A 10,861-nucleotide genomic window follows, 5' to 3' on the forward strand; every position below is an offset into this window, starting at 1 on the left:
ATCCTGTCCATGGTAAGAAGGACCTTAATCTCAGCTAGGTCGAGTTCAGCTTGCCGCCCCGCGGGCGCAATAGAAGCAGCACGATCAAGAATGATACGAACTGCGATCTGCTCCTCTTCGGTAGGTGGCTGAGGAGTTGATGTAGATTCCCATAATAATAGGTGAAGGTCGATAAGGGCAAGTACAGTATCTATATATGTAGATGGCGTGGGAAGATGTGTCTCCCAAGTTGATGTGTTGCCGCCTTCTTCGTCCTCTTCTTTGTCTCCCGCATCAACTTCCATACTTTGATTTTCTGCTCCCTCTTCTATCTGCTCCATAACCTCTTCCCCTTCCTCTGCATCCGCATTGCCCTGAGCAGCGATGGTTTTGAGGTAGGCCTCTTGACCGTCCATGACCTCCGCTAGAGTGACCTTGGCATCATTTCGCAATTTTAAAACTGCTTCGTCCTTCTCGGCATCATCAACAGTTCGCAAGTCATCCATGATGTCGGCCAAAGTAATGAACGTCTGCGCAAGATTGAAAGCGACATCCATGAGCAAGAGGGGAGAATTGCTGAGGGTGGTGGCATGTTGGTAAAGGGTGATGGATTCGCGCAGGAGAGGAAGAGAAGAGGGAGGGAGGAGGAAGTTGGTAGCCAGAGTGTAGAGAGCTCGAGCACTGTCACATATACCATTAGCGTTGATCTCGTCATCAACGGATGCTTTCGACTTGCCGATTGTACGTAGCGTCATAAGTCTCTTCAAGCTCTGAGGCCTTTGCATAAAGTTCTACAGCTCGTTCGTAGAACCTCTGAGCCTGTATTCTTTAAGACCTTGCGCTCCTTTATCTTGGCCAAAATTCTGACGCACCTTGTCGCCATCGCGATACCTCTCGCCCTTCTCCTCCATCTCCACTCCACCGTCCAAGGCTTCATCATAAGTATCGTAAGTCTGCTCGCGTTTGTTTTTTCCTGTGCGCTTGGTCTGTTTGCGACCTTCGTCTTCGCTGCGCCTTTTAAGAGGTCTCTTTGGAGGCATTGTCGCTATTAATGGTGGCGATGAAGACACAGAACAAGATTTCGATGTTCCTTCACTTTCCGATAAATGTCCTTGATGACTACTTAATCAGCCGAAAACGAGTTGCCGGATCTCTTATCTTATGTGGCCCCCCCATTATCTGCCGGTCGGATGAACGAAGGAAGAAGGAAAATAACTGAAACCATATTTGATAGCCGCTGCATACGAATACCTAAATTTGAACAAAAGAAGGTCCAATATATTCAAAGTGATCCTTAAATTAGATTCATAAATTAGTGGTAGATTCATAGGGTCGCTGGGGTTAAGTGAGTGGGTATTTCCTCAAGCTTTCTTCTTCTTTTATCACCACGACATTGAATGAGTGATGACAATTACAGTGAACCTCACTCACTATCATCAGTGCCATTGGGATAATAAAGGGTCGAGGAAGTTTCTGAATCTCGAGGGACTATTTTGATTGTAAAAGGTATCAGCTTCCATGGTAGATCTACATCATTCAGGAGCAGTTGTGCTGGCTGCTGTTGTTGTATCCGCCGTCGAACCAGTAATAGGTTTTGGGTTAGTCGTTGTACCAGAATCTCACATGTCTGCAGATGCAGAAATCGGAACAGGAGTTGTCTCCGAGTTGTCTATCTCAGAGGTATTGGCAGTTTGAAAGCATGTTACAGTGGCTGCTTCTGACTGCGACGGTGTTGATTGGTGCGTCGTCACTGCTGTGGAGGATTCTAGTACACCTGTGTGGAGCCAGATGTGACTAATTCTGAATAAAAGCACAGTCTTTTGGGATTTTGATGTCTCAGTCATGTTGAATGAGCGAGAAGATGGGAGCCTGAGGTACGGAGTTCTGGGAGAGATCGTTTGTGGCGTGGTGGGATCGGAGTTGCGTGACTACTTTCTTTTAGATTCTACGATAGTCTCTTTCTTTTATATATGCATTCGTAGACACCTTACAACAGATTATGAGACCTTGTGGCTGCTAGGTTGAGCATCTCCCTAAGCAGTTCCCACATCACTGTCTGACTAGTGTCTAATAAACTACAACCAACCAAACCACCATCTATCGAATTTTCCCACACATCTACCCAACTTCACCCAAGAACCCAAGAACTTCTCAACATCTACTATGGTGGTCGTCCTTGACTATGTTACCGTGGCCAAATTTATCTCCGATCGTCTCCTTCGTGACGGAGGGCTGAAGCTGTCCACTCGCGAAGATTTCCCTACATGGAACGACAGCATCATGTCCGCGTTGACCTATGCCCGAGTTCGTCACTACATAGATTTGCCTTCGCCCCAGTCTACCGTTGAATGTCCCATGGACTCCCTAGGTTCTACCAAGTCCACTGAAATCGCCCCAGGTACCTTTGATGTGGATATTGATCAACTCATCCGCGAAAGCATTAGAGAGACCCTCGTCATTTCCCTCCGTCCCAACTATAGTCATTACACCACTGCTGCTACCTTATATGCCGCTTTGGTCCGTGACTTTGGCGAGTTTGGTCCTGAACAGCTATACTCTAAAGTATGTGCTCTTGTTGACACAGTATGCACTGCGAACACCGATATCGCCACGTGGCTTGGGACCATGGGCTCTCTGGCTCGCGATCTCACAGCAATGGAACTCACTGTCGACAAATTACTCTGTGCACTCTACCTTCGCGGTCTTCCTTCCCGGTTTGACACCTTTGTCACCTCTGTGCTGTCTGGTACCTCTAATCTGTCTGGCTCCAACCTCAAATCTGACGCCTTGCGCGCTGCTATCCTCAACTTTGATACCGCTCAAAAGCGGGGTGGCTCTACTCAAGCCCTCGCTGCTCAAGGTCCGTCTGCTCGCGGTCCGTCTGCTCGCTATCCTTGCCATATTTGCCGTGCTCCCGATCACTGGGCGCCTGATTGCCCTCAGGAAAACAAGAAAACTCGTGGTCGGCGCCGACATCGCAAGCCCACTGCATCTGTCTCCTCCATTTCCGCTGCTGAATCGTCCGTTGGTCATGGTCAGATCGCTGTCGCGTCTCCCAAGGCCCCCGTCACCATCTTCAATCGTCTTACTACCACCGTTCGGTCTCTCTTTGTCCAGCATCCACTGCTCTCGCAATGTACCTCTGAGTGGATTCTGGACAGCGGTGCATCTGAAAGCATGACCGGTGACCGATCCTGGCTACAAGACCTTCACCGCATCTCTCCCATAACCATAACTGTCGCCAATGGCGGTTCATTGACTGCCAATGAAGCGGGCACAGCTGTTTTCCTCAATCACCGTGGCACACCGATTCAACTGAGCCATGTCCTGTTGGTTCCTGGATTGCGCTTTAATTTACTGTCGACGACCGGGATCATGACCGCTGGTGTTCGAGTTTCCATGGCGAATGGCCACAGTGACATTCTCTATCACGGCGAATCTGTTCTGCGCGCGCGCTTGCGCAACAACAGTTGGGTTCTCGATGTGTGTCGTCCGCCTTGTCCTCCCTCCGGTCAATTGATCTCTCTTCCGGCCGTCATAGACCCAACCTCGCCTCCCGCTTTCGTCAGGGTAAGCGTCGTGAGTGCCCCGATTGACATCTGGCACCGACGCCTCTCTCATCTTTCGCTGCCCTCTCTCCGTCGCCTGTTGTCCGACCTCAGTGTCGGTGGTCGTCTTGTCGCTGGGCCCTCGTCTCCTGTCTGCCAAGGGTGCGTCCAAGGGAAAATCACCCGTCCTCCCTTCCCATCCAGCGATACCCGTGCTGACTCTCCTCTTGCTCTTGTGCACACAGATCTCTGTGACATGGGTGTCCAGAGTGAGGGTCTGGCTCGCTATATGCTGGTGCTCGTGGATGACTGGTCACGATATACCTGGGCGTATTTCGTTAGACATAAGAGCGATGTATTATCCTGCTTCATGCGCTGGCTACCGCTTGTCGAACGCAGTTATCAACGTCAACTTCGCACTCTGCGATCTGACAATGGTGGAGAGTTTGTCAACGTTGTATTTTCTGAGTACCTGGCCATGCGTGGGATTCGCCACGAGACGACTGTCCCTTATAGTTCACAACAAAATGGAGTTGCTGAACGTGCCAACCGAACTATCGTCGAACGTACAGTGGCTATCCTTTCTGAAACTCGGCTACCTTCCAGTCTTTGGGCTGAAGTGATGCAGACTGTTGTCTATCTCAAGAACCGCTCCCCTTCCCGTTCCGTCCCCTCGACTCCCTACCAAATTTTACATGCTCGTCCTCCCAACCTCGCCCATCTTCGCGTCATTGGTTGTGCTGCCTGGGTTCTTCTTCCCAAGCATAAACGCCCTCACAAATTAGCGCCTCGAGCCTATCTCTGTTGCATGCTTGGTTACTCTCTTGAACAGAAGGCTTATCGGCTCTGGGACCCTGCTGCCCGCCAACTTGTCATCTCGCGCGACGTTGTCTTTGACGAGACCCAGTTTCCTTTCGCATCTGCTCATCCCCCCGACATTTCCTCCTTCCAGCGCCTACTTTCGGAAACTCCACTGCGAAATGTCTCTGCTGTTGGGGATGATGATGATGGCGATGGTAGTGATGGCGGTGGTGGTAGTGATGTCGGTGATGTCGGTGATGTCGGTGATGTCGGTGATGGCGGTGATGGCGGTGATGGCGGTGATGGCGGTGATGGCGGTGATGGCGGTGATGGCGGTGATGGCGGTGATGGCGGTGATGGCGGTGATGGCGGTGATGGCGGTGATGGCGGTGATGGCGGTGATGGCGGTAACCCCGGACGTGATGATTACAACAATGAGGATAATGACCTCGATTCTCCCGAATGTTCTAGCAGCTCTGGTATCCTTGATGGCGGTGATGGCGCTGGTGATATCAATACTCCTGCAGGTCCTCGCGGTGAGTCGGTCCTATCTTCCGACTCCGGTAATGATGCTCCTCCTCCTAGCTCTGAAACTTCTGGTGTACCGCCTGACCACCGTTTCTGGTACTATGTCCCAGGTGACGCTCCTCCCGTTGAGCGGTCTCCACTGCCTCCGCCTGATTCATCGCTGCCGCGCACTCGCTCCGGTCGACCTGTCAAACCTCCTGAACGGCTGAGTCTATTCACCTCATCAGAACCTCTCACCACCTGCTCATCCTACGAGTCTGATCTCGACACTTATCTAGGTCATCCAGGCAACCCCAGCTATCACCCCTCTGATATTCGTCTGCCAGCCGGTGCCCTAGGCATGCCCATCCATGCCTTTGTCACTCAAGCTCTTGACAATGTCTCTCAAGAACCACGCTCCTGGCGATCTGCCATGGCTAGCCCTCAGGCTTCGGACTGGCGAGCAGCTGCTGATGACGAGATGGCCTCACTAATCAAAGCGCAGGTTTTCCATTATGTTCCGCGCTCCTCTTTACCTCCTCAGTCCAAGGTCGTCTCATGCAAGTGGGTGTTCAAGGTGAAGCGCCACGCCGATGGCTCAATCGAACGGTACAAAGCTCGTTTATGTGCACGTGGCTTTGATCAAGTTGCTGGTGTTGACTATGAGGAAACCTTCGCCCCTGTAGCTAAGTTCCAATCTATCCGTGTCATTCTCGCGTTAGCTGCTCACCATGACCTAGAACTCCATCAGATGGATGTCAAAACTGCTTTCCTGTATGGTAAGCTCGAAGAAGACGTATATCTGGATCAACCTGAGGGGTACGACACTAAGCCGGGCATGGTATGGAAGCTGGATAAAGCGCTATATGGTTTAAACCAAGCTCCCCGTGCTTGGTACCAGGAACTGCACTCTACACTGACGTCCTTCGGCTTCACTCGCACCTACTCCGACTACTCTGTTTATGTTCGAGGTCAAGGTTCCTCCTACATTGTTGTTGGCGTGTACGTTGACGACCTCACGATTGCTGCACGACAGCTGTCTGTGATGGATGAGTTTAAGGCCCAAATGAGTAAGCGGTACGAGATGAAAGACCTGGGCGAGCTGCACTTTATCTTAGGTCTCCAAGTGAAACGCGACCGCTCGGCGCGCACTCTGCATCTTTCCCAACAGCATTACATTGAAACAATTCTCGAACGTTTCAATGTTTCAGATCTTCGTCCTACAAAGAGCCCGTTACCATCCAACACCCTCCTATCTCCTCGTACACCAGATGACCCCCCCTGTGATCGAAATCGGTACCTTCAGGCTCTGGGCTCGTTGATGTATGCCATGTTAGGCACTCGGGGCGACCTTTCCTTTTCTATTGGATTACTGTCACGGTTTGCTAATGACCCCTCAGAGATCCACTGGCGAGCTCTTCTACACTCCCTGCGGTATTTGCACCATACTCGGCACCTGGGCATCACTTTTGCTTATCATCCCGACGGTACAGGACTGGAAGGCTTCGCCGACGCTGACCATGGCACCAGTGATATCTCCACTCGTCGGTCCGTCAGCGGCTACGTGTTTCGCCTCTGTGGCGGAGCAGTGAGTTGGCAATCGAAGCGACAGCCCTGCACTGCACTCGCTACGGGTGATGCCGAATACATACGCTGTCTCACGCTGCGAAGGAATTAGTTTGGCTTCGGCAGCTACTATGGGAGATTGGTTTCCCCGTGAGTGGCCCGACTCCCCTGCATGGTGATAACAAAGCTGCTCTCACTATTGCTCAAAATCCAGTTGCACACACGCGTTGCAAACAAATCGACATTCGTTTCCACCACTTACGTAATCTTGTCTCCCAACATCATCTACGCCTAGCCTATTTGCCCACGCACCAAATGGTTGCCGATGGACTCACCAAACCTCTGGCACCCGGCCGAATGAATGGCTTTCTCAAATTATTTGGCATCGTTGAACCCTCTAACTAGGTCTCGCAACGACGGAACAGAAGGGTTTGCCAATACAGTTCTTGGTTACTCCCATCTCCTCGAGTGGGCGTGTTGAATGAGCGAGAAGATGGGAGCCTGAGGTACGGAGTTCTGGGAGAGATCGTTTGTGGCGTGGTGGGATCGGAGTTGCGTGACTACTTTCTTTTAGATTCTACGATAGTCTCTTTCTCTTATATATGCATTCATAGACACCTTACAACAAGTCAGAGAGAGCTGTTGACTTGGAGTAGCAAACCTCCGAGCTGAAGAAGCTTTCTCCCCTTTTCCTTGTCCTTCCACTCTTCTGTGCTCAGCTCAGAATCTTGGCCCAGCCAATGAGTTTGGTCAGCCTCCTTGCGCGTATAGAGTCCCTGGAGAAGTTCTCGATCGACTCGACTTGGTAGCCCCAGCCGTCACTAAAGCTTTTTGTAGATTCATTTATCCAGTAGTTTGGGATACTTGTGTCTTCATGGTGGGCCAGGTATTCGCTGTGGGACATGATAGGTCATGGACGATTGAGAAATGACAAAAGATGACGAGGAAGAGGACGAATGGAACAGAGGACGAATGGAACCATGGGAAGAGGCAAGACATTGACATGTGCATGTCTGCTATAGCATCGGTGCTGTAAGGAACCGATGGGCCAAAGGGCAAATGCACAATGGAAAGTCAGCCGTCCTCTGTAATGATAGAAAATCAGAAAACGAGTCCTGTCATCACTTGTGATAAGAGGTAGTCCTTCATGACACGAGGCAATGGTGTATATATAAACTATAATAGCTATTGGCTAAGAACCAACGATTACTGAGGATGTTGAGCTTTCCTTCCTTGGGCTTCAAGCGGCGGTACGTACAGCTTGACAGCCAATCCTGGTCCATCTTCACTTCTTCTTCGATTAGTGTTGTCAACTACGACAAAGTCATCGACCACTCTGCGGTGAAAGTTGACTTGCAGGATGGTGTATGCTGCGATCTTTTCGTTTTGAGGGGTGAGAATGTTGGCAAACTAGGTGATATGTGAACGATAGAAAGTCTTTCTTGATGGCTTTCTTCATAATTGGTTTGGTCGATGGAGATCGTACTGTGTGTGGCGGTCATTGAGGGAATTTGCTGAGACTGATATCCTTTCAGGGTCCGATGTATCATCATATTGAGTTTATGGTCGTCCTCCCATAAGCATCTCCTTCCCAGGCATCAGCTGAGAGAAAGAGGAATGGTTAGCAGTGACGGCAGATGGCAGTTAAAACAGAATGAAGCTTACCGTCCAAAAAAACATGCTGCTGATCGGTACTGTTGGTGTTGTGAGATATTTCTTTAGGAAATTGGAATTCCAGCAGCGGGGACATCTTGAACAGTCTAGAAATTGGCAGGAGTCGACAGTACCTGTTAAGGCATCAGCACAGAGTGGAGAAGTCCAGCGGAAGTAGAGAAGCTGCATAGTGCCAGCGTCTGCTGAAACGAGGTCAGGTCAATGATAAAGGTGAATGTGGTATGGTCAGCGATGGGCTGATGTATATGGCGGGTATGAGCGTAGATGTGTTGCATATAAAATTAATGGAGGACATAAATATGCAGTTGCAAAACGCTGGTAGCAACTTGCGACATCAATTCTGTCATCTCTGCTCCTCTTTCGTCCTAAGTCCGTCAGATCCCCATATAATTCCGCGTTCTTTAGCTTTTCTCTCAGCTCTACATAATTTTATCAGTGTCGTACTCGAGGCCACTAGTTTTATAGGCCTCTCATCTGCATCTCAACCGTTGTTCGTAGAAACTCCCCACTCCCAATCATGGCTTCAAGGTCCCCAACAGATGACCAGCGTCTCCTCGACTTCCGCAACGCCACAAATTTCCGCTCCGTTAAACGTGCGGACCCTTCGATTATTGCGATCTTGGAGACATCAGTGTACTCTGTAATTTATCACTACGATGAGAGGAGCGGAAGATGGGAGAAGCAGAAGCAGGAGGGACCCCTGTTCGTCGTGAAGCGGTAGGTCTTCGGCGATGTTGTCTATTGTCAGAGGAGGAAAGGCTGCTAATGAACTGTGGGGGCAGTGAGAAGAGTCCAGAGTATCTGCTGTACATGCTTAATAGGCAGACGGTGAAAAATCCTGCAATTCCGTTGGTACCAGGAGAAATGAAATTGACGGCGCTTGATGATGGAATGCTGCAAGTGGCCCGCAGAGGGGACAGTAAGTCCTGCAATGAGAATGTGCAGAGATATGGCTGACACGGAGAAGAGACAAGGATAGGTGTATGGTTTAGCGAAGGACATGAGCTTGTTCAAAAGTTTAGAACCACTATCTTAGGGTGAGTCATACTGACTTTGACCTAGCCAGCAAAGATCTAGCTAAAGCAACCTTATAGAATCGTTGGAGAACCGTCAAAGCGCCCAGAAGCCTCTTTTTCACCAACACCACAAGCACCCCAGTCTGCTCCGTCAACAGCTGCTCCTGCCGAAGACGGCCTAAGCAAGCTCTTTGCTGGACTCATGAAAGTAGGTCCAAGAGCATATTACATGCCAGGGGGAGTCATGACTTAACATGCTAAACTCGTTAAAGCCGCCGACTGCGCAGCCTTCAGTCCTACAGCAGTCCATATCGTCTCAACAGGACAATGTGTGTCCGGCCTCAGTGGCAGTCCCAGTGAACCAGCCGATCATCCCACACCCTGTTCCTGCTCCTACGCTTGCACCCGTGCCCCCATTAACTCAACCGACAATGAACATTCAAGCTTCCGTCTCTGTCCCTCTTTCTTTTGCTGCCTCCCCAGTGGCTGCTCCTCCTTCCGCATTGCTACCAGAACCAGCAGCTGCTCTGGCGCCCGTCGCCTCAGAACCTGCCAAATACGAGACGGCCGACGACCTTTTGGCCAGTATCCTTGGTACTGCTCCTCCTGCACCTATCGCCAAGCCTTCTTTAATCGCCCAACAAACCGTGCCCCAACAACCCCCCGCTGCTCCTGCGCAGTATCGTCAGGTCTCGCCGCTATCTTACGGTAGCGCCCCTACCCCTATTCACCAAGGAAGCTCGCCTGTAAGGACTTATACTCCTCAACAGCAAGCTTATGGGCAACAAGCAAATGAGTACCTGACTTCCCCTGTGCAGCAGCCTGTTTTAACCGAGACTCATGTTCGTAAATCCTCCAAGATCGGAGATGCTACCTTTGCACAAGCCGCGCAGGCCGCAGCTGCCAACTCTGCGCTCACCCATACCCCTCCTATGCACGCTCTTTCCCCTAATAGCCGTTATCCTGCTTCTAATGACCAGGCCCAGGCTGAAGGACAGTCTCACGCTCGCTCATATTCTCAGACGTCTCAAAGGTGCTCAGGCTACCAGCTTGACCAGCCTACTCGACGCGCTTACCAGCGCATGTCAACACCCAGCTCTTACCGTAACGGCGCAGAATCACGTGCTGTCATGGCCGAAGCCATGGTCGATGCGATTGTGCACAAGGAAGAGAATGATGATGCGAGAATTTGGGGGATCGAATTGGATGCCAAGAAGAGAAAGTTGGAGTTTAGGAGGAGGTTGGTCGATTTGATGATGGTGAGTTTTTCTTTGTGTGTAGGTTGAACGGGAAGTCAAGGATTAATGAGGCTTTAGACGGATGAGATGTTTGTGGATAATGTCTGGGTTGCATATCTCGAGAGGATGTCTGCTATTCGCTCATCCAATAATGGGCAGTGGAACGAGGGATAGTTTGGCAAAGTTTTGTAGTTGATCTATGGGATAGAATCGTGATGAAGAGGATGAAATACACGGCGGCATTTCCTGAGACATGTTAGTAATCTTGTGATATCCTAACACGCATCGTTGGTGGTGGTCGGATAGCTTTCGGAAGCATAGGGAGACGGAAAGGTGACGTTACAGACTCTAATCAGGATTAGACGTTGATTGTAATCGGAGATGGGGTTTCTAATCACTCGGCCAAGTCCCATTAACACCGCATCTCGATTTCTAATCCCCATTTCTATGAGCTGCACTGGTCGTTAAGCCCCTGTATATGCACGAGTAGATAGTCACCGATGACCTCTATCCTATGATACTAATAATGCAA

At 50.3% G+C, this 10,861-nt stretch overlaps 3 protein-coding genes and 2 non-coding genes; 2 read left to right on the forward strand and 3 right to left on the reverse strand.

The window, feature by feature from the left end:
- CNAG_04723 (hypothetical protein) overlaps positions 1-1,165 on the reverse strand; it is a 2,144-nt gene extending 979 nt beyond the window's left edge. Inside the window, exons 1-3 of the mRNA XM_012196595.1 lie at positions 852-1,165; positions 716-798; positions 1-660 (exon numbers count right to left, since the gene is read on the reverse strand). The exon at positions 1-660 is cut by the window's left edge and continues 979 nt beyond it. Of these exons, the coding sequence (XP_012051985.1) occupies positions 1-660; positions 716-798; positions 852-1,019 (911 nt within the window). The 5' untranslated portion in view covers positions 1,020-1,165. The remainder of the gene's footprint in view (positions 661-715; positions 799-851) is intronic.
- Positions 1,166-1,175: 10 nt separating this feature from the next.
- On the reverse strand, positions 1,176-1,798 carry CNAG_12919. XR_001046211.1 has 1 exon: positions 1,176-1,798. It is a non-coding gene; the product is annotated as a hypothetical RNA (non-coding RNA).
- Positions 1,799-1,959: 161 nt separating this feature from the next.
- On the forward strand, positions 1,960-4,660 carry CNAG_07998 (hypothetical protein). XM_012196937.1 has 2 exons: positions 1,960-3,689; positions 3,773-4,660. The coding sequence occupies exons 1-2, from the start codon at positions 2,143-2,145 to the stop codon at positions 3,780-3,782; spliced, it is 1,557 nt and encodes a 518-aa protein (XP_012052327.1). The 5' UTR covers positions 1,960-2,142; the 3' UTR covers positions 3,783-4,660.
- Positions 4,661-7,097: 2,437 nt separating this feature from the next.
- Positions 7,098-8,334, reverse strand: CNAG_12920. Its single transcript, XR_001046212.1, has 3 exons — positions 8,067-8,334; positions 7,660-8,003; positions 7,098-7,610 (listed from the first exon to the last, which is right to left on the reverse strand). It is a non-coding gene; the product is annotated as a hypothetical RNA (non-coding RNA).
- A 62-nt stretch (positions 8,335-8,396) lies between these two features.
- On the forward strand, positions 8,397-10,797 carry CNAG_04721 (hypothetical protein). XM_012196596.1 has 6 exons: positions 8,397-8,792; positions 8,858-8,994; positions 9,043-9,112; positions 9,170-9,299; positions 9,364-10,350; positions 10,408-10,797. Exons 1-6 carry the CDS (start codon positions 8,593-8,595, stop codon positions 10,501-10,503), a joined length of 1,620 nt encoding a protein of 539 aa, XP_012051986.1. The 5' UTR covers positions 8,397-8,592; the 3' UTR covers positions 10,504-10,797.
- The last annotated feature ends 64 nt before the right edge of the window (positions 10,798-10,861 follow it).

The sequence above is a fragment of the Cryptococcus neoformans genome, chromosome 10 (assembly GCF_000149245.1).
Source record: "Cryptococcus neoformans var. grubii H99 chromosome 10, complete sequence".
In the NCBI taxonomy this organism is placed as follows: Eukaryota; Fungi; Basidiomycota; class Tremellomycetes; order Tremellales; family Cryptococcaceae; genus Cryptococcus; species Cryptococcus neoformans.